The sequence below is a fragment of the Mobula birostris genome, chromosome 9, assembly GCF_030028105.1.
Source record: "Mobula birostris isolate sMobBir1 chromosome 9, sMobBir1.hap1, whole genome shotgun sequence".
Lineage (NCBI taxonomy): Eukaryota > Metazoa > Chordata > Chondrichthyes > Myliobatiformes > Myliobatidae > Mobula > Mobula birostris.
Window position 1 is genome coordinate 25,201,073 of NC_092378.1, and position 22,812 is coordinate 25,223,884.

At 40.1% G+C, this 22,812-nt stretch overlaps 2 protein-coding genes across 4 annotated transcripts; one reads left to right on the top strand and one right to left on the bottom strand.

Annotated features, from left to right (window-relative positions):
• Nucleotides 1-7,845: 7,845 nt before the first annotated feature.
• Nucleotides 7,846-12,414, bottom strand: LOC140202590 (dnaJ homolog subfamily B member 9-like). Its single transcript, XM_072267628.1, has 3 exons — nucleotides 12,313-12,414; nucleotides 10,356-10,584; nucleotides 7,846-9,616 (listed from the first exon to the last, which is right to left on the bottom strand). The coding sequence occupies exons 2-3, from the start codon at nucleotides 10,570-10,572 to the stop codon at nucleotides 9,177-9,179; spliced, it is 657 nt and encodes a 218-aa protein (XP_072123729.1). The 5' UTR covers nucleotides 10,573-10,584; nucleotides 12,313-12,414; the 3' UTR covers nucleotides 7,846-9,176.
• A 70-nt stretch (nucleotides 12,415-12,484) lies between these two features.
• On the top strand, nucleotides 12,485-20,348 carry LOC140203337 (THAP domain-containing protein 5-like). Of its 3 annotated transcripts, none has more exons than XM_072269367.1 (3): nucleotides 12,485-12,598; nucleotides 19,132-19,324; nucleotides 19,421-20,348. In XM_072269367.1, exons 1-3 carry the CDS (start codon nucleotides 12,516-12,518, stop codon nucleotides 19,970-19,972), a joined length of 828 nt encoding a protein of 275 aa, XP_072125468.1. In that variant the 5' UTR covers nucleotides 12,485-12,515; the 3' UTR covers nucleotides 19,973-20,348. The 3 variants fall into 3 exon arrangements, with proteins under 3 accessions (XP_072125468.1, XP_072125470.1, XP_072125469.1); XM_072269369.1 differs by having other exon boundaries at nucleotides 12,506-12,668; nucleotides 19,421-20,346; XM_072269368.1 differs by lacking the exon at nucleotides 12,485-12,598 and adding an exon at nucleotides 12,697-13,273 and having other exon boundaries at nucleotides 19,421-20,347.
• The last annotated feature ends 2,464 nt before the right edge of the window (nucleotides 20,349-22,812 follow it).

Below are 22,812 nucleotides of genomic sequence, written 5' to 3' on the forward strand. Positions count from 1 at the left end.
ATGGCGCCACAGCAACAACCTGGCACTCAACATCAGTAAGATGAAAGAGCTGATTGTGGACTTCAGGAAGGGTAAGACGAGGGAACACATGCCAATCTTCATAGAGGGATTAGAAGTGGAGAGAGTGAGCAGTTTCAAGTTCCTGGGTGTCAAGATCTCTGAGGATCTAACCTGGTCCCAGCATACTGATGTAGTCACAAAGAAGGCAAGACAAGCGCTATACTTTATTAGGAGTTTGAAGCGATTTGGCATGTCAACAAATACACTCAAAAACTTCTTTAGTTGTACCATGGAGAGTATTCTGACAGGCTGCATCACTGTCTGGTATGGAGGGGCTACTGCACAGGACCAAAAGAAGCTGCAGAAGGTTGTAAATCTAGTCAGCTCCATCTTGGGCACTAGCCTACAAAGTACCCAGGACGTCTTTAGGAAGCGGTGTCTCAGAAAGACAGCGTCCATTATTAAAGACTTCCAGCACCCAGGGCATGCACTTTTCTCACTGTTACCATCAGGTAGATACAGAAGCCTGAAGGCACACACTCAGCGATTCAGGAACAGCTCCTTCCCCTCTGCCATCTGATTTCTGAATGAATATTGAACCCATGAACATTACATCATTATGTTTTTATTTTTTTTATTTTGCACTATTTATTATGTGATATATACTATATATGTACGTATTTAATGCAATTCACAGTTTTTCTCTATTATTATACATTGTATTGTACTGCTGCTGCAGAGTCAACAAATTTCACGACATGTGCTGCAGATATTAAACCCGACTCTGATTCTGATCTGCTGAGTTCCTCCAGCATTTTGTGTGTGTTGCTCCGGATTTCGAGTTCATTGTCAGAGTCGAAGATGGGAGCACACAAGAGACCGTCCTGTTTGAAAATCGTGATTCGTCCTGGGACAAAGCGTACTCAACAGCTCACCGTCGAGAGGCTGTCAAAAGTTCCCTTACACAGATTCAGACACGCTCATCACCACCGATTCAGGCAGTACTGGACAAGAGGCCCCTCCCGAAAACATCAATCTTTGCTGGTGGATACCAACCCAGAGCCTGCAGTCTTCAGAGATCATGTAAGCCTCCACAGAGATGCTACTGCTGTTGTGAAAGTCAGGCCCAAAGGTCCAGTTGCAAGCATCAAAAGACACTCTACCAGGTCTGAGAGAAGGTAGGACACCTTGAGAAGGTGTGCTTCATTAAGCAAAGCCCTCTGAGCAAATGGCAGAATTCAGCCATCAAGTCCATGTAAGGAGACAGCCAGAACAAAGAAGTGGGCTCTATTTCCAAACTCATGACACGGGCAACCAAAACAACCTCCTTACTCGTTTACCACTCACAGTGGACAACCAGCCCATGAAATTTGAGCTGGATACCGGATCAACCATCAGCCTGCTATGTGGATTATCCTTTTGTCAGATTCCAAAATTACAACTGGCGAACTCAGTGTTGCACAGCTACAATGGGGGTAGCGTGGGCGCGTGTGGTGCATTTACAGCAGAAGTGGCTCACCAGGGGTACATGTTTCACCTACCTGTGCATATGGTCAGTGGAGGCCAATGGCCTAATTTGCTGTACAGAAATTGGATTAAAAAGATGCCATAGGTGCTGTACTGTATCAACCATATGGGAGGGGGGACCCCACATTGAATTCGCTATTACAAAAGGACCAGCAGTTTTCCAAGCTGATACTTGGGGTCAACAGTGGTCCAGCAACTTCATTCAAGTTTGAGGAGAACTTCCAGTTGAAGCTTTACGAGGCTTGCCCAGTGCCGTTGACTGTTGGCCCAAAGGTAGAAGAAGAAATTGATCAACTACAGCCAGCATATCTACAGCTGGCTGTCCAGAAGCAAATTTACATCAGGCAAGAGGCCGTGAAACAAAGCTCCGAAATACACAGCAGGCCACGAACATTCAGTGCCAGACACAAAGTCTACACATGCATCTTGCAGGAAGAAAACTGGCTACTGGATACCAGCCGGGATGCTCATGGTCAAGCAACAGAGCATGAGCTGATGGACGGACAATTTTTCAGGTGACATTTGGATGATACATGCCAGCGAACTGACAGGGATCCTGGAGAAGCTACGATATTGTCCCCTGTTGATGAGGCCAGCGTCCCAGCAGATGAACAAATGGATGCTTCATTGAGAGAAGAAGGGGCTCACAGTCCACTGCCCTTGACATTATCCAACCAGGAAGGAAGCTGCCTCCCAGTGGCCAGTTGACCACTACCAAGTGGGGTGGACATTTCATATTTCTCAGTTAATCTCACTTATTCCTTTCATCTTCACTTCCCATCTATTGGGGGAGGGGGGAGAGATCGATCACGAGAATGCAGTGAGTATGCATGCAGACGATTAAACATGTGGTGAATCAATTGAGCCTCCTACATGCAGGAAGGCTTTTTGGGTGGAAGCTTTTAAGTGCGCATGTTTCATCTTGGCAGGCCCGGTACATAGCTCCCACATTGCATATTGCTCATTATACACGGTTACTAACAGGACTCAGTAAAATTATTTAACGACATGACTCCATTGTCATTCTTGCCCCGCAGACAGATAATAGTCACTAGCAGTTATATTTTTTATATTCATGCACAAGATGAAGGTATTGTTGATATGTCAGTACTTAATGCCCATTCCTAATTGCTCAAACTCAAATGCTTGCTAAGCTATTTCAGAAGGCAATTAAGGTTCAGGCATTTTACTCTGAGACTAAAATCAGATGAAGACCTGATCATGCCAGATTTCCTTTCGCTCACCTTTTTACTCTGGTACAGTACTTAGCAACACTTTAATCACTGCAAGTTGGCGCGTGGCCAAGTAGTTAAGACGTTCATCTAGTGATTTGAAGGTCGCTAGTTCGAGCCTTGGCTGAGGCAGCGTGTGTGTCCTTGAGCAAGGCACTTAACCACACATTGCTCTGCGACAACACCGGTGCCAAGCTGAATGGGTCCTCATGCCCTTCTCTTGGACAACATCAGTGGCGTGGAGAGGGGAGACTTGCAGCATGAGCAACTGCTGGTCTTCCATACAACCTTGCCCAGGCCTGCTCCCTGGAAACTTTCCAAGGCGCAAATCCATGGTCTCATGAGACTAACGGATGCCTAGAAAAAGAAATCACTGCAAATAGACTCATCCTACACAAATAGGCCAGAGGAAATATGCTTCTTCCCAGTCCCACCTCCAAATGCAGATGCAGTCACCTAACCCTATTAGAATTTTGTATATTCCAAGATCAACTCCAGTGAATACAAGACCGGTTGACCCAATCTCTCTGTAGTGGCCAAATCAACACAACTGCCACTGCAGGCAACCCTAACGATTTGTTATACTTGCATGATGTGCCCTCATCACTGTAATGATTGCTCCACAGGTCGAGGATATGTATTTGATTCTTTATTAGCAATTAGCAAACATACTATCTTAAAGTGATGAAACTTAAGCATGCCCAAGTGTGAGCTAAGTGTAACTGAGTGTGCAGCAAAAGATACAACCTCCCTTGGTCCCCAGCTACAGAGTGCAATAGAATAAGCAGTTCCTCACTACAGTAAGGATGTGGAAACTATAGAAAGGGTGCAGAGGAGAGTTACAAGGATACTTCATACTTTATACTTTATTGTCACCAAACAATTGATACTAGAACGTACAATCATCACAGCAATATTTGATTCTGCACTTCACACTCCCTGGATTACAAATATTAAATATTAAAGCTATTAAAAATAGTTAAAATTAGTAAATATTTAAAAATTAAATTATAAATCATAAATAGAAAATAGAAAAATGGGAAGTAAGGTAGTGCAAAAAAAACTGAGAGGCATGTCCATATATTTGGAGGGTACGGCCCAGATCTGGGTCAGGATCCGTTCAGCAGTCTTATCACAGTTGGAAAGAAGCTGTTCCCAAATCTGGCCGTACGAGTCTTCAAGCTCCTGAACCTTCTCCCAGAAGGAAGAGGGACGAAAGGTCTGTTGGCTGGGTGGGTCGTGTCCTTGATTATCCTGCCAGCACTGCTCTGACAGCATGCGGTGTTAAGTGAATCCAGGGACGGAAGATTGGTTTGTGTGATGTGCTGCGCCATGTTCACGATCTTCTGCAGCTTCTTTCAGTCTTGGACAGGACAACCTCCATACCAGGTTGTGATGCACCCTAGAAGAATGCTTTCTATGGTGCATCTATAAAATTTAGTGAGGGCTTTAGGGGACAGGCCAAACTTCTTTAGTTGCCTGGATTCAGGAGCATGCCTTACGAAAGTAGGATGAGTGAACTCAGCCTTTTCTCCTTGGAGCAACGGAGAATGAGAGGTGACCTGATAGAGGTGTATAAGATGTTGAGAGGCATTGATCGTGTGGATAGTCAGAGGCTTTTTCCCAGGGCTGAAATGGTTGCCACAAGAGGACACAGGTTTAAGGTGCTGGGGAGTAGGTACAGAGGAGATGTCAGGGATGTTTTTTACGCAGTAAGTAGTGAGTGCATGGAATGGGCTGCCGGCAACGGTGGTGGAGGCAGAAACGATAGGGTCTTTTAAGAGACTCCTGGATAGGTACATGGAGCTTAGAAACATAGAAGGCTATGGCTAACCCTAGGTACAGTAATTTCTAAAGTAAGTACATGTTCGGCACAGCATTGTGGGCCAAAGGGCCTGCACTGTGCTGTAGGTTTTCTATGTCTCTAAGCAAGAATATGTAACTTATTCCCTTTGCTTTTGCATGACTAGTTACCATAATAGACACGCAACATGGAATACAATGCAGATAGAGAACAGATTCATGGTTCCGCCTCTCTCCATGCAAGTTCTGCCATTCAGGGAGTAAGTCTGGTGAACATACAAACTCTCTCTGTGGCAAATATATTTCTTGGTAATGAAACATAAACTCCACACCCGCTACCATGTTCTGTCTCACCAAATCCCTGTATAACTGTAGCAAGACATCCTTTCTCCTGTCCTCTTGCAGTTATATATCTTCTTGCAGCTCTTGCATCTAATGATATAGTCACCTTCTTAGCTGCCTGCTCCCTTCCACAATTGTTTTTAGGGATTGTGTACAAGGACACCAAGATCTTCTTATATATCAACATTTCCTAATTTAGCACCTCTTAAATAACCGTCCCTTCCTGTTCTACATACCCAGATGAATAACTTCCCATTTATCCATATTGTATCGCATGAATGCCCAATTGCTTAATCCATCTAGATTCCCTGAAGCCTCATTCTGTCCTCCTCATAGTAGCACTCACTTTCAGCTACAGCTGTGCAATAATTTACAAGAACAAATAGTTCTCCATTTGACGTACTTTTTAATTAAAGTATAACATCCTCACAGCACTAAACACATAGAAAAATATCTTGCTTTCAGCATAAGTGGTATGCTAATCCTTACCACAGTTTAGTCCAAAAGATTAAAACTCCTAAACTTAAAGACACAAATCTCTGCAGATGCTGGAAATCTCGAGCAACACACATGGAGCTGAAGGCACTCAGCAGGTCAAGACTGTTCTCGGCCTAAAACATCAACTATTTATTCCCCTCCATGGATGCAGTCTGATCTGAGTTCTTCCAGCCACCTGTATGTTGCTCAGTTCTTAAGTACTGTTTAGCTAGAGCTTAGCTTTACCATGGGTTACTTTGATTCAATTCTATCCTTTTTAAGTAAATATATCATAAAGCAATTCTATTTGATCTTTGTCAGCTAACCTCATCAAGAATGAAGGCTTCAAAGAAAGTCAATCTAACATCTCATAAACAAATGGTAATTTTATTAGATTAGATGGGTCAGAAGTGGAATGCACATCTGGGACTTCTCACAAGTTGTTCATCTCGACTGGCAGAAAAGTCAAGTGGAGATTTATACCTTGTATATATGGATTATATAGTAAAAATGTTACAGAATTTTGGTGCCATCTTGTGGCATTAGCTATTTCATCTACTTATAACAAGCCAAATGCAAAACAAATTAAATTTAAGAACTAAGCTAGAATTTAAATAAAATTCATAAACCATTTTATTGTGCATAATTACATCAGAGCTCTAGCAATATAATTAGCAAAGGCTTATTTGAAGCTTGGTTCTTCATTTTAACAAGCATTCTGTAGAAAGGGTTTACGAGGATTAGACAGGTAGAGGAAAATCCAAGGAGGCAGAAATATTCAATAATTTGCCACAGCATTTTTTGTTTTCCTTTGCCCAGGTTCTACAATAACTGGACAGAGTCAAGGTGGGACTGGGAAAGAAACAGTCAGTTAAGAAATGAGAAATCCTGGGCATTGGGTTGTAGACTCAGCTAGTTTCATCACAGGTTCAACCCTTGCACCACTGAGGCCAGCTTCAAGAGGTGATGGCTCAAGGAGGCAGCATCTATTATTAAAGACCCTCAACATGGGGTCAGGTGGCTTAGTGGAGATATGTCTCTACCAAAGGAGGTGCAAGGCCCTCCTTCCCACCTCTAACCTGCAGGTCATGCTTGACTCCCCAATCAGGGTCACGTGAAGCCATAGGAGCAGCTGGTGCATCACAAATCCTGGTTACGCCACCTCTGTTGCCAGGCAAACTCTGAAGACTGTTGAAAATGGCTGGGGTCACCCGTCTTGTAAAGACACTGCACAGAAGGCAGCAATAGCAAACTACTTCTGTAGAAAAATTTGCCAAAATATCATGGTCATAGAGAAGAGGATGAGAACAGATGGAAAGACAGATGGAAGATCATGATCGCCCACGTCATACAACTCGACACATACTGATGATGATGACAACAGGGGGCCGTATATGCCTTCTCTGTGTTACTATCATTGGGGAAGTAGCACTGAAGATCCACAGTCAATGCCTCATGTACAGCTTATAGTAATTTACATTGGTCCTTAAGGTTGTCACAGCCAGCAGCGGTAGTGGGTATAAGCTCCCATTACCTATTAAATGCTCCCAACACCATGCATCTCAAATAGCCTCTTACAACTAAGTCCAGCTCCTGGCCTTCATGTGTGGCCAAGCTATTAAGCCCAGGAGAACCATTTCTACTGACAGGAGAAGCAGCAAAGGCAGGTCACTGGTGCTTTAAAACCATGTGCTTTAGGCAGATAGGACTCATCAGCCGTGGTTGACAGCTCATCTAGAAGGAAAACTGATCTCAAACCTCCTCTGCCTTGTGGCTATGCCCACTCCTGTGGCAGGCCACGGGAGTAAACCGGCCAAGGAAAAATCTGGAGCTGTAGTCGCTCAGGAAGCTCTATATTGAGTTCAGTGCTGACTGGCAACTCCTATCATGCTGCTGGTGCCAAATTGTATCAGTCTCTGTTGTTCCTTTGGATTCAACAGCTGCGTGGAGAGGGAGAGACAGCTGCATGGGCAATAGCTTGCTCTCCAAATTGCAGTGCCCTGGCTTGCGTATCATGTGGGGAGCTAGGAAGTAACATCAACAGAGAGCCTCAGTAATTTACAGCTTCTACTGTTGTGCTGGTGCAAGAAAAATTTCACAAATATCAGTGTCAGGGATTATAAACTTCATTCTTATTCATTGCTAGTAGCACAGAAAAACTTCAGAGACGTATTAAAAGACAGGAGAAACTGGTATACACTACCAGTGTTAAAATGCAAATTTTTTGGATAGAAACATTCAGAATGTGATGTGGCCCTGAAATTCTCCACTCAAATGGTAGAGTACAACATTGAAATGACATGAGATAATAAAAGTCTTGAACAAAAAAATGACAAATTCTATCAAGCTTCAGCAAAGTAGTGGTAATAAAAAAAATACCATGTAAGAGTACCATTGAAAGAATTTTTGCATATTTGAACCTCAAAGAAACCATGGGAAAAGTGTTTACTTAAACAATGCAAGGTCTTGTCAACTGGATTTATTTAACAAGTGCATTTTGGAAAAGTGCAGACATTTTGGACACAGATATCACAATTTTAAAAATTAATGGAGTCTGTAGTCCAGGAACAGGTCTCTGCTTGCTAATATTGCACACTGGACAGTACACAGTTCTTCACCTCTGTTTTTCAGAAAATGAAATGAGGTAACCCCCATTTTATAAACTCTGTACACTAACCAAAAAGATAAGAGACATGGCAAGAAAGACAAGTGATCACAATGTAACTAAACATCATCTTTTAAGTAATACAAGTTTGCTAAACACACCAGAGTACATGTTAATTGTAGTTATTTAAGAACAATTTAAATAGTTTGTTGTTAGCTGGATAACATAACAAAAATCAATATGGATCTGACAAATGGCACTTTTCCTCACCTACACACACTTTTAAAGTTGATCTTTTATCAGAAAAACATGCTATAGTTTATAAATTTGTAAATATTATTTTTATAGAACCCCAGTTTAGGTATTGTTTGAAATTAAATCCAAATTTCTATATTAAAATGTGATTTTAATCAGCACTTTGAACTTTGCAGGAATGAAGTCTTCATATTTTAATTTTCTTAATGTGTACAATTTGAAATTAACAAGTTTTAACTAAATGCTCAATTTTGCTGTACGAACAGTTCAGATTCAAACAAGGCAATTCCTCACAATATATGTTTTTGCATTGCAATTATTTTCAAATCTAAGGCCCAAAAAGTCACGGCAATATAGCAAATCCAAAATTACATCCAAGTCTGAAGACCTTTTAAGCCGTGAAACAAAAGCAATAAGGCATGGGTTTAGCAATTCACATTCAGAAATCAAATGACAAGATACAGTAGCTCATATTTTTTTAAAAACCTGGTAAGCTGGTAACTAGGTCAAGCAATTAGATCATGTCTTCATTAGCCCTGAAATAACAAGATCTTCTCTTGAACTTAAATGAATGAGATACTTTAGAATTAAGCAAATGCGGGCATGTTAGAGTAAACTGCTCCATCATTATTTCTTTTAAACCTGTTACTTTAACTTCCTGAGCTAGCTGTTACTACAATTGTTCTTACTATTGCTTTATTCATACATTTGGAACTTCACTAAGAAAGTGTATACTACTGCCAAGTACATTTTCTAGCTTGAATTAGATCATTGCACCCAATAATTTCTATGAAGGGCCTCAAAAACTAACAGGAAAACTTTTTTTTGTGCAAGTCAGCTCAGCTACTGCCTTTCTTGACACTCTGCATGGGAAACAAACCATGACACATAAAAGCTGTCAACCACACTGTTACATTTGTTGTACTTCCACAAGTTTATGGCACTGAACAGTCTGTGTATGTGGTGACCATGTTCCCTCGCCGCTGTGTGACAGTCCTGCAGTGTTGCTTGCCAGTGCTCTGAAACTTCTCAGTTCTCACTGTGTGCTTGTGTGTGCTGCCAAAAGTGTTGAACGAGAACATCTTTTCCATGTCTTCAAATACATCGTCAAACAACCCACCTCCAAAAGGAAATTGTCTATCTCCAAAAGAAAACCTATGTGCATTTTGTGCTTCTTGATGTGCCCTGAAGTGACTGTTGAAATGTTTCTTGTGATGTGCTCTGTGGCCAAAATCAAAGTCAAAATCCTTAAGAATGTCATCAAAGTTAAAATTGAAAGAACCAGTTTGATGGCCACCACTGCCTGCATTGAAAAATTGATGACCCATGTGATCATATTCTTTCCTTTTCTTCTCATCTGAAAGGACTTCATATGCTGTTAAAAAAAAAACGAAACTCAGTTACACAGAAACTTGTTGTGAATGTCACAATCACGTAGCAGTTAGCACGATAATATTAAAGCTCAAGGCATTGGAGCTTAAGAGTTCAATTCTGGCGTCCTCTATAAGGAGTTTGTGGGTTTCCTCCCACAGTCCAAAGACAGACCAGTGAGTATGTTAATTGGTCATTGTAAATTGTCCTGTGATCAGGATAGGGTTAAATCAGGGGTAGCTGGTGGTGCAGCTCAAAGGGCCAATTCTGCATTGTGTCTCCAAATAAACAAACTACATTTATACTAGTCAACACTCCATATCTACACTAGAATCATTGCATGGTTAAATCACACTAGCAGACTGGTTAAAGTCCTGTATAAAATTGTAGATTTTAGAGGGAGTGTCTTTAAAAAGTCCAGAATAGATATTAAGCTGCTGGACATACAAAGGACAGGATAGCACATTGAGAGGCCAGAAGTTTCTTTAATTGGATGTGGGGGGGGGGGGGGGGGATGGTTAAGAAAGAAGGATGACACTGGCAAGAGGTTAGAAATGCATAGGAAGGTCATTTTTGTCCCTGTAAACCACCACTTGATAAGGAATAGATATAGATAAGATTACCTTGGGAGGAATGGTTTGATTTTGCGCTGGAATTGTAATCTTCCCACAAGGATAAAATCTGTATCAATAGATAATGCAATTAAAAGAGCCACACAAACAAAAACCATTTACAGCTCTTACCTTCTGCAATTTCCCTGAACTTTGCCTCCGCATTAGGACTTTTATTTTTATCCGGGTGGTATTTCATTGCAAGTTTGTGAAACGCCTTCTTTATCTGCCGGTCAGAAGAATTTTTTGGCACGCCCAAAATTTCATAATAATCTTTCTTCGCCAATATAAATTCCGATATCATTAAAATGCAGACAGCAAAAGCAAAGACCGACTGTGCTGTTGCCATTGTCAAGATTTCCTGGAAGGCAAGACTTTCATTATAATATATAAAATAATCACACACTGCAAACATTCAATTAAATAGGCATTATTCAGTCAGGTTTAAATTTCTCTCAATCTTACCAACAAAAATCATGGGAAAGCCTCCCAGAGTTTATTTGCCTCTGTTAAAATTGCAAAATCATAATGAAATGAGCAAAAATCCAGTAGAGACAAGAGCTAATACAGAACATGATTTGACCAGCTCTTCTACATAAACATGGGAGAAAGTCAGATTTACCGCAGTAAAATGCACTACATTCCGACATGAGATTATCCAACTACTGAAGCTTCAATTACAATTATATCAAGTGCCTGAACCTGATTTTTGGGAATGAATATGGAGCAGTTTTCCACAGATTTTTAAAGGTTTATCAATAATACATATTCTGCATACTTAGTTCTTGATGTAATCTTAAACAGTGATCAAGTTTTCTAAATAGCCTATCTTTTAAGTAAGTATTTCCCATCTAAATTAGTGAACTCCTAAAGATCAGTAAATGCCCAGTGAATTAATTGGAACAGAACTCTTGCTGTTGCAAGACAGAAAAAGAAATCTTGCAGCTTCTTTTAAAAAAACTTTGAAATTCATATTTCTATTGGGATGAACATTCTGAGAGATTATTTAAAGAGTATAATTCAAAGCTAAGCACTCACTGTCAGATGTAATGCCGTGAAGTACTGACAGTTCTGCTAAGTAATATACTTTAGCAGAAAATGCAATTTGATTTCCTGTACTTTATACTCAAATTCTGAACCTAGACAATAGAAACTGAAACCACATTTATTACCCAATCGTATCTGCACTGAGTTAGTGGTGACAAACCTCCTTAATCTACATTAGAATTTATAAAATGGAGATCCCAAAATAGGGCTATGCAAAAAGTTAGTATCAGCCAATGTCTTAAACTCCTCTATTGTTAATCTCCAAGATAGTCCTTAGGTTCCCACCCCCGGAAACAAGCAGAGTCCTTCTCCTTTGTAGGCTTGACTGAAAGATTTGGTTAAAAAGACAATGCAGCCTTGTGCAGTCTAGCATCTACAGAATCTCTTTGCTTCTTGTTTAAATTCAATATTTTTGCCAGTCCGTGTTTCTCACACCCAAATACAAAGCTGACTGGAACAGAAAACATACTGAACACCATTATGACGTTGTGTAACTGCAGATTAAATTTCAGTCTGGAAAACCGTAGAACAATCCGTGCTCCATGATGAACTACCGCCCCCCCCCCCCCCATCAAGGTGGGGCAGAATAACATTTTGACAAAAGTGCACATCACACTAACAAAGAGGAATCCGACAATCCTTTTGAAACAATCAGCGATTGTTTGATCGAAGCAGAAACAGGGATGGTCGAACTCATCCTGCTTCAGTCACTTGTAGATGGAACAACTGTACTTTCAGCAGCATCATCATCATCATACAGAATCACGGGGCCTGCTTCACTGCTCAGCCTACGGCATGGTTTTCCTATACAACCGGGGTCCTTTCGCCCCTCAACCGGCCGCCACCCAGAAAGAGACACTCCTTGTTGTGAGGAACATCAGCCATCGCACTTTAATGATGATGGAACATATTTGTGGAGCAGAACAACCCCCGAGAAAGGGAGAGTTTTAACACCAACGAAGGGCTTGGATACTTATTAACTGAACCGCAAATGGGTTCATAGGGGAGGAAGGGCCCCCGATACCCACCCAGTCCCACTCACCTCGTCCGGCAGTTCCCACTCCGCCGAGCACCAACCACCACCGAATACCCAGCGCCGGCGCACCTCCTCCTATAGAGCCCGTTCCTCCACGAATCACTCGCTCATTGGCCACCTTCGCCCCGCGTCACCCCCTCCCCACGTTCCTGTGACCTCACGTCCGCCAGTCAACGCGCCTGCGCGGCTAGCCCAGTTGCCCTGCAGCGATGCCGAGGTACTGCGCGGTGGACAGTTGCTCGAATCGAAGTGGCCAGTTATCGTCCGATCATCAGAAGCTCGGCTTCTACCCGTAAGTATGGGTCCCGGAGCATCGTAGCCGGCTTCAGGACTGTGAGTGGCTGTCGTGATGTTTATAATAGGTAAGGGGGTCAGGGACCCCATTAAGGTTTATGACGCAACAGGGCACTCAGAGGGTATCAACCTTGTTCTAAGTCTGAACATTTTTAATATTGCTGCAAATTTAGTACATCTGACTGGAATCATTCCATCCCACATGAATGACATTTAGTTTAAAGAGTTGCAACTTATACCTAAACGTGAATACACTGCGATATTGTTGGCAAGTCTCCCAAGAAGACCACAGCCTTGTGTTTTGGAATCTTGTGTCCCTCAATGACTCGAAGAGCTCCTTTGGCTGAAGTCAGGACTTTATGCTTTGACTCTTAGTCGGATCACCCATACCAAACAGGTCAAAGGGCAAAGGCCAGACTAAGAGTGGTCCACTGGTCCTCCAGGTTCGGGAGTTCAGCTCAGGACTAACAACCCTGACTGGTGAAACAAAATTGTTACGGAACCAGCAATGACATCTGAGTATGACAGTACTCCTCGGTCTCTACTCGGGACTTGCATGACTGACAGTGGTGAAAATCGGAAGGAAGATACTGACGCAATGAAGGAAGCCCTGAATACCGCAAGAGATGGAGGACCTTCATTGCTGCCCTAAATACCAGCAGCGTAATGGACAGTAAGTAAATATTGCTGACAAGTGAGTTAGGATACACTGTCCAAAATCAAGGCTATTCGTGACTGAAGGATTTTTTTAAACCATTATGTTGCTAAAGCTACAGATGGATATTTACATAAAAACGAACGTGCATTTAGGTCAACACCAGGAAAAGTTGATAGTGCTGGAGGAAGAAAGGTACTGAATGTATCAGTCAGATACTTTCACAACAAAGTAGGTATGTAATGGGATGAATGGAATAAATAGATTTGAGGAAGTTGAAAAAGAAAGCTATATTGATTAAACTTGGTCCAAAATTTCACTAATGCTTCAGAATATGAAAAGGTGGTGAAAGATGCTCTATATAGCAGGAAGTAAACAGTAGCAGGCAGGTTGCAGTAGATGATTGAATACTGAAGATCAGCAGGATTAGTAAATGATAAGATTTGAGATAGAAAAAAATACTTTGTGTGGGAGTGAAAAGTTATATTCCGGAAAGATCTACTCAAAAAGATCTTTGAGGACAGAGACAGGAAAAAGTAGAAGGGATAAAGTGAGAAAGAGCAAAATGGAACTTAACCAGAAAGTGGCTCAGATCTCAAGCAGATGTGCGCTCTTAACCAGAAAGTGGCTCAGGTCTCAAGCAGAATTAATCTGTGCTGAGAAAACACTAAGTCCTGTGAACTTGGAGTTGTAGCTGGGAGGACAATGTCAAATGACTCTTCAATCAATCAGTGGTAAATAGTGCAACATCGAACTGATATGTTCAGATGAAAATTCCAAAAACTTCAAATGAAAATAGGACATTGACAAAAGGTGTTGCAGTTAATAATTCTTACCTTCCAATGAAATGTGTGCATACACAAGACAACATACCTTTTAAATCTGACTTCAGTGTTTGAAGGACTATATCCACCTTGTAATCTGTAAACATAAAGAAACATGCGTTTTGAGGCAAATTTGAGCTAACTTTGCTGGGCTAACAGTAAAATAGTTTGAGTGTATTATTAGATGTAGCAGCCTTTGAATAAGATTTACTTGATTATTGTGTTACAAATAAATTACTCTGTAGTGAAACTCAAAAGATCCAACATCACAAATCAATGCAATTCAGTTTATCATGCCTGTTCAAATTCTTTTTAACTTATCCAAACTTTACCGCATCTTTGTTCTTTTCTCCATAATTCTACAATTTCTTTTCAGACATGTATCCAGTTCACTTTGGAAAGATGCACATAAATATACTTCCACAAGCAATGCATAGTAAATCACAACAGCTCCGCATTAAAAAAAACTTCTCCATTACTAACTAAAATAGCCGCTGCTTTACAATGTGTCACAGCATTCAATCCTTCTACTGTACAAGGGCAGAAAACAGCATTGGGTAATGGTTGATTTCACTTTTGTTGACAGTTATGTCTGAAAACTTAACTAGTTCAGGAGTAAAAATGCAATGAAGACTCATATAATGCAATGAATACTTATATAACACATTATCAATTTTCCTTTTCAATGATACTGCATCAAGTGATGAAGTGTTGATATTTAATAGAAGTGTTAGCAAAAGCTGAAATAATAGCATGTGTAAAAGGAAAGATATAATTCGGAACACCAATCAATGATTACTGACAGGAAATAAATCATAGGACAGTCAAAAAATTAAAATTTCAGTCATTGCTTTTGATGAGCACGGTTATAACATTAATGTGCTGCCCATGTGGCAGTTCATCTCCTTCAAAACATACCATCAATATTAAATAATGCAAGTTCTATATAAAAATGGGAATGCTAGAAACATAAGCAGGGCACTTGTGGAGAGAAACAGAATTTTAGACCCTTCATTAGAACTGAAGTTCTATTAGGATGTTGTATTTTATCATCATCTGCAGTTTATTTTGTTCTTTTAATGCGAAACTTATATCAAATTCACAAATGACTCCTTTACCCAAACCTTAGTCAACTTACATACTATTCCAACAATGATTACTGCAGCATTCCATAGGTACAAAAGTAGTTGGTCACTTAGCCATAACTTGTCCGGTACTAACCCTTGGTTGCCCATCACCCATAGCTTCACTAATTTGATTGGGTTGAAAGGTATAATTGCTACTGAAAAGTTGCTTTGGCATTTTCTCAAGTATTTTAACAGTCGTAACAAACTAAGTTTTTATGGACAGACCCCAAGATCTATTATGATTTTAAATCTCCCTCCCCCTCCAACTTTCAAATCCCTTACTCACTCTTCCTTCAGTTAGTCCTGACGAAGGGTCTCGGCCTGAAACGTTGACTGCACCTCTTCCTAGAGATGCTGCCTGGCCTGCTGCGTTCACCAGCAACTTTGATGTGTGTTGCTTGAATTTCCAGCATCTGCAGAATTCCTGTTGTTACCATTTTAAATCTGTTGTGTTTCCATTCCTAATAAATCTAATTTATATTGTAAAGGTGTCAAAGTGAATTTTACTGTGTATAATCATTAATTGATTTAAAAGCTCATTGTTGTTTAATTGAAAACCATTCTTAGCCTCAACAAATCTGATACATGATGGGTAAAGGAATTTATAGGTGCTAACTATACATTTAATAAAATCTAATGCCTTGTACCTTTTGTTTTTCCTGCTGCGATTTACGGGAGTTTGTTGTACTCCTATGGGGTATTATTACAACTGACTTGTTCTTCACTTGCTGAGCTTTCTTCTAGAAAGGGAAAAAAGCAATCTTGCTCTGATCAAACAGACATCGCCTCTGCCCACCAGCTTTATATCTTTGGAAACTTGAGCTATAAGTAGGAAGTGAGATTAATATTATAATGAGAACCCAGTTTAATATCACTGCCATATGTCATAAAGTTTGTTAACTTTATGGCAGCCGTACATTGAAATACATGATAAATATACATAAAAAATCTGAATTACAGTAAGTATATACATGTGCAAAAAAAAAAGCTGGATGTCAAAGGGTTTAGAAGCTGTTCCTGAATCTCTTGAGTATGTGTCTTCAGGCTTCTGTACCTCCTTCCCAAGGGTAACAATAAGAAGAGCGTACATCCTGGGTGGTGGGGTAACACGTAGATGATGGTTGTACTGAATCAAACAAAGTTATGTGGCTGTATGGAACTCAAAAGCAAAAAGATCAGACTGCAAATGTGGTAGTTGCAGAATAATTAGAAGATGGGGATGATCTATTAAAAAATAGAAATGTAGTGTTCACATGAAAGAAACTTTTAACAGAGAAATTTTGATCACTTTTTTTAAAAACAGTATTTTGTTTAATTAATGTCAGGAAAGTACATCACAGGAACAGCCCCTTCAGCCCCACTTAGTCCATGCCAAACCACTGCAAACTGCCTACCCCTATCAACTTGCACTGGGACGTGGATGAACCAGGAGGTACGTCATCTGCTGAAGGCTAGATCTGTGGCATTCAAGTCTGGTGTCTCTGGCCTGTACCAGAAAACCAGGTATGATTTGCGGAGGGCTATCTCAAGGGCGAAGAGACAATTTCAAATGAGGTTGGAGGAGACATCGGATGCACGGCAACTCTGGCTGGGTTTGCAAGACATTACTTCCTACAAAGTGAAACCCAATAGCATGAATGGCAGCGATGCTTCACCACCAGCTAAACTCAACACCTTCTCTGCCTGCTTTGAAAGGGAGAACACATCTACAGCTGTGAAGATCCCTGCTGCACCTGATGACCCTGTGATCTCTGTCTCAGAGGACGATGTCAGGCTGTCTTTAAAGAGAGTGAACCCTCGCAAGGCGGAAGGTCCAGATGGAGTACCTGGTCAACCAACTAGCGGGAGTATTCAAGGACATTTTCATCCCTTCACTGCTACAGGCGGAAGTTCCCACTTGCTTCAAAAGGGCAACAATTATACCAGTGCCTAAGAAGAATAATGTGGGCTGCCTAATTGGTGATAACATATCCTCCTCACTGACGATCAACACTGGTGCACCTCAGGGGTGTGTGCTTAGCCCACTGCTCTACTCTCTATATACACATGACTGTGTGGCTAGACGTAGCTCAAATACCATCTATAAATTTGCTGATGATACAGCCATTGTTGGTAGAATCTCAGGTGGTGAGAGGGCATACAGAAGTGAGATATGCTAACTAGTGAACTGGTGCCGCAGCAACAACCTGGCACTGAACGCCAGTAAGACAAAAGAGCTGATTGTGGACTTCAGGAAGGGTAAGACAAAGGAACACATACCAATCCTCATAGAGGGATCAGAAGTGAAGAGAGTGAGCAGTTTCAAGTTCCTGGGTGTCAAGATGTCTGAGGATCTAACATATCGATGTAGTTATAAAGAAAGCAAAACAGCGGCTATACACATTAGGAGTTTGAAAAGATTTGGCATGTCAACAAATACATTCAAAAACTTCTATTGATGTACCATGGAGAGCATTCTGACAGGCTGCATCACTGTCTGGTATGGGGTGGGGGGGGTGGGGAGGAGTTGGTGGCTACTGCACAGGACCAAAAGAAGCTGCAGAGGGTTGTAAATTTAGTCAGCTCCATCTTGGGTACTAGCCCAGGACATCTTCAGGGAGCAGTGTCTCAGAAAGGCAGCGTCCATTATTAAGGACCTCCAGCACCCAGGTCATGCCCTTTTCTCACTGTTACCATCAGGTAGGAGATACAGAAGCCTGAAGGCACACACTCAGCAATTCAGGAACAGCTTCTTCCCCTCTGCCATCCGATTCCTAAATGAACATTGAACCCTTGGACACTACCTCACTTTTTTTTTAATATATAGTATTTCTGTTTTCCACGTTTTTTTAAATCTATTGAATATACATATACTGTAATTGATTTACTTATTTATTTACTATTATTTTATTATTTATTGTTATTACATTTTTCTGTATTATGTATTGCATTGAACTGCTGCTGCTAAGTTAACAAATTTCATGTCACATGCTGGTGATAATAAACCTGATTCTGATTCTGATTCTGACCATAGCCCTCCATACCCTACCATCCATGTACCTGTCCAAACTTCTCTTAAACATTGAAATCAAACTCACATGGACCACTTGTGCTGACAGCTTGTTCCATACTCTCCCCACCCTCTGAGTGAAGTTGTTTCCTCTCATGTTCCCTTTAAACTTTTCACCTTTCACCTTTAAGCCATGACCTCTGGTTGTAGTCCCACCCAACCTCAATTGAAAAAACCTGTTTGCATTTACCCTATCTATACCCCTCATAATCTTGTATACCCCTATCATTCTAACATTTCTAACATTTAACTGTCATTCATTCTTTGGGGCACTCCTCTGTTTTCGTGGATGGTTGCGAAGAAAAAGAATTTCAGGATGTATATTGTATTCATTTCTCTGACATTAAATGTACCTTTGAAACCTCCTCTCAATCTTCTACATTCTAACTAATACTGTCCTAACCTATTCAATCTTTCCTTATAACTCAGGCTCTCCAGACCTGGCAGTATCCTTGTAAATTTTCTCTGTACTTTTTCAACTTTATTTGCATCTTTCCTGTAGGTAGGTGAGCAAAATTACACACAATACTCCAAATTAGGCCTCACCAACATCTTATACAACTTCAACATAACATCCCATCTCCTGTACTCAGTACATTGATTAATGAAGGCCAATGTGGCAAAAGCTTTCTTTACAATCCTATCTACCTGTGTGGCCACTTTCGATGAATTATGGATCTATGTTCCAGTAATTGGACTCTACTGTGTATAATGATTTAATCTCAACAGTTAGCTTTTTCTCAAAAGTTACTTTCCATACAGGTGCATAGTATTGTTACACTGCAACATGTGCATCAGTTAAAGAAAGCTGTTGCACAGAAGGCAAGATTGATAATTGTTATTTAGCTGTCTTATTATGTTTTTCTCTTTGAAAAGGTTTCCACTCCAAAACAAAGAGAGACTTAGCAAATGGATGAAGAATATGAAGAGAGAGGGCTGGTTCCCTACTAAGCACCAGTGCATTTGCAGTGACCATTTTACTGCAGATTCCTTTGAATGGCGCTGGGGTATACGCTATCTGAAGACGCATGCTATACCAACTCTTTTCTCATTTCCAACTCATCAACAGGTAAGATTGTACCTTATTTTGTAAATTCAAGGTTTAAACAACAAATAATGCAATAAAAATCTCTTCATATCAAAAGCATAAAATATTATCTTTCAGAATAAGAAGACAAATATTCGTCATATTCGTAGAAAAAATATTTCACCTGAGGGAACTTCAGAAACAAAACTGGAAATATTTGGTCCGGCTGCGCCAACTGAAATAAACAGTGAAAGCCTAGAATTACCGCTTGCTAGTGCACAGTGCATTGAGCAATCTGAAGGGAATACAGGAATTAACACTGCACCAACTCTGGACAATGAAAATTCGGAAGTTGTTGTTCAAGACTCACCAAATGAGCCCTTCACAATGATAAACGAGGTTGAAATGAAACAATTGTTGAACAATAAGCTGCCTGTAGACACTGAGGTTCTACAAGTTGAACATTCATATTGTAGACAAGATACGGACAAAGCCCAACTATGGGAAAAAATTTCCAGATTACAGAAGAAGATAAAAAAACTCCAGCAACAAGAACAGGGGACTGCAGCAGAGCTTAAGAGAATGGAAAAACTGATCGAGCAGCTGAAACAAGAGAACCTTATTTCTGAAGTGAAAATGAAGGTTATGGAAAATTGTTTTACAGAATTTGAATTAAATGTTTTACAATAAATGGATTAATTGGTGATATTAGAAATGTCTGTTTTAAAAGTATTTTTGTCAGCAAGTGATTTAGTCGGATAATCCAGCACCTTCTATCATAGTTTTTGGAAAAGTATTAGAATTTACTTGAGTTAGATTCACTGCATTGCTCATTTAGAAGTATGGTTATTCATTTACTGGGTAACCAACAATAAATACACTAAGGACCTGTAATGCTAACGAGATGTTCGGATTATTTTCATGTAGAACACCTCAGTTGTGTTACTGTCCAATGTCTGCAAACAAAGCAGATAAACTTGGTTTCCGTTATTCCAGTTGTCAGGTTCACTGTATATATTCTTGGTACTTTTTAAATATTTTTCTCGTACTGTCTTTTTTTCAATTTCATCCACAAATGTAATTCCACGGCTTTCCATTGTATTCTTTTTAGAGTGACTTTTACATTTCAATACAACTTCTGATAACAGTTGTATGATAACCATAGGTTCTTGTTCTAGTTGGTCATGCTTGATTGGCATTCCTACGGTCATAAGAAATCCTCATTGATGCCATGAGTTCCCAAAATCATGAACAACTCCAAAAGCATATCAGGAATTAATGTGGATATTAGCTGATCTTCCTTCTGCCAACTTATAAGCTTCAACCAAAGCTCTTAATTTTGTCTGTTGTATAGAGGTACCAAGAGCCATGTTTTCTGATGCCAGCACTGCAGTTCTAGAAACAACCCATTCAAATTCCTCTCTCAATCATTGATAAGGCATTAGTGTACATCATTCCCCATGTTCTTGAACTAAGACTGATATTATGTGTCTTTCATTAATGTACAGGGTAAATAGTTTACCTGTATTAGGTATTCTTAATACAGACTATTTTTAATGTCACCTTTAAAGTTTGAACCACTTTCAATTGTTCTTCATTAAGAGTCACAGGGTCATCTGAGCACTTACTGCCTTTCAGCAATAGTCAGTGGATCTGCCACTAGCTTGTCAATACAATGATTAACAATTGTTTTATCTTCAGTCCCGTGCGTCTTCACTCCCTTGGTCTTCATTGGAGCAAGCTGACATAGCTGTCAATCTTACTGTTTCATCACTGTCATTCTCAGGTGAGTCACTAGGGGGCTGCTGTAGAGTCCAGGTCATCCTGTAATTCTTTGGAGGTCAGATGGTGTTGCTGTTCCCGGAGTCAGTCTGTCTGTAATTCTCCGAAGTTCGGATGGTGGTAGTATCTCTGGAGACTGTTCAACGTGAACTGTAATTCCTCAGGCAGAGCTTCAAAAGTAGTTGTTTCCCAGGGCAGAGTACCAGCCGTAGCATCACTAGCAGAGTCACTCACAGGACTGCCCCCTTTAAGTCTGCTGCACTTTCTAGAAACAATGCACTTCAATTGAATTACCCATGTTGTATTTTCATGTTCAATTAATGCAGCGATTTACTCTTTAGACTTTTTACTGTTTTCTTAGTTCCTCGCATGTTTCACATTCCTTTTGATTAGTAAAAGACTTTACTCATCCCATTAAACCTTTCAATTGCTCACACATTCAATCAAACTGACGATACAGTCTTATCTATAAACCAGTAGCAGGCATCTTCTGGATCTTAATGCATGTCTTCTTATCCTTAATAAACTTAACACTGTTGGTATATTTCATCCAGACTTTTTCATTAACTTTAGTAAAGTTAAGTGTTTCATTTAGCTAATATTTCATAGGTTTCATGACTTGGGCCATTGTTTTGATTCAATCTTAATTCACACATACCTTGACCATAATCTTGAAATTTTAACAGGCTGTCCTGCTAGCTGTATTTAATTCTTTTTCACTGTTCTCTGCTAGCGTGCATGTGTTTAAGTTTACTTGTGCATTCTACTGTCTTTTAATTTTTTTTAAAGCCTGTGCTTCTCTGCTTGTATGAATTTAATTTTTGATTCTCTGCCGGTTTGAGTATTTAATCTGTGCTGTCCTGGATCTACTCACAGCTGTACCGGGTTACGTTTCTATTTTACAGATTTTTTTAAATGGCTATGGAGCAGTTCCTCACTCCTAACTCCCATCCAATTATGTTGAAGCCAGAGAAATTGGAACATAAGAGGAAGTTTTTACCCATTTTGTTTAGGTCTGAAAATTCCACTTTGTGTACAACATTTTTCCAAGCTCTGAATCGTGCTCGCTGACTACACCACTTTTTGGATTCTTATATTTTTGTTCCAAGGTCCTTTTATAAGTCTGGAATGAGGGACAAAACTTGTTGGTTCATAATTGTTTTTTAAGATTTGATAGAACAGAGGAAAACTGAACAGGCAGCAGTAGAGTAAGCTAAGATTAAAGATGACATTGCTTTGTGTTTAACTATTTTATACTCAGAGATGAGGAAAACTTCCATTCAAATCTATAGGTAAGTATTAACCAATTAAAAATACTTATTCAATACTGCAGTACCAAGTTAACCAATGCAAACATACTTATTCACTAAATGCAGAACAAAGAAGCTTCAAGAGCTATCCAGAATTATACTTTGTATAGCTAGAGATATATTAAACTTGCATAAAAGTTAAGCAGATAATTAATTGTTAAACTGCAAAGAAAATAACAAATAGTCCAATCTAAGAATTAAAGAATCAGATCCAACATGGTGTATCGGGTTGTGGCCGCTATTGAACACGAACGGCTAATTGGAGCCACAGGTGAGAACTGAGGTGGGGACCAAAGGTAACTTCCAAGATGATTGTCAATACCTTCAAATTCTTCATACTTCCTAACTTGCTGAAGAAATGAAATCATTTCATTTTTACTACCAGCTGTTTCTGGCACTTCCAAGTCTGAATGCTTGAAACTGTAGTGAGCAAAACAA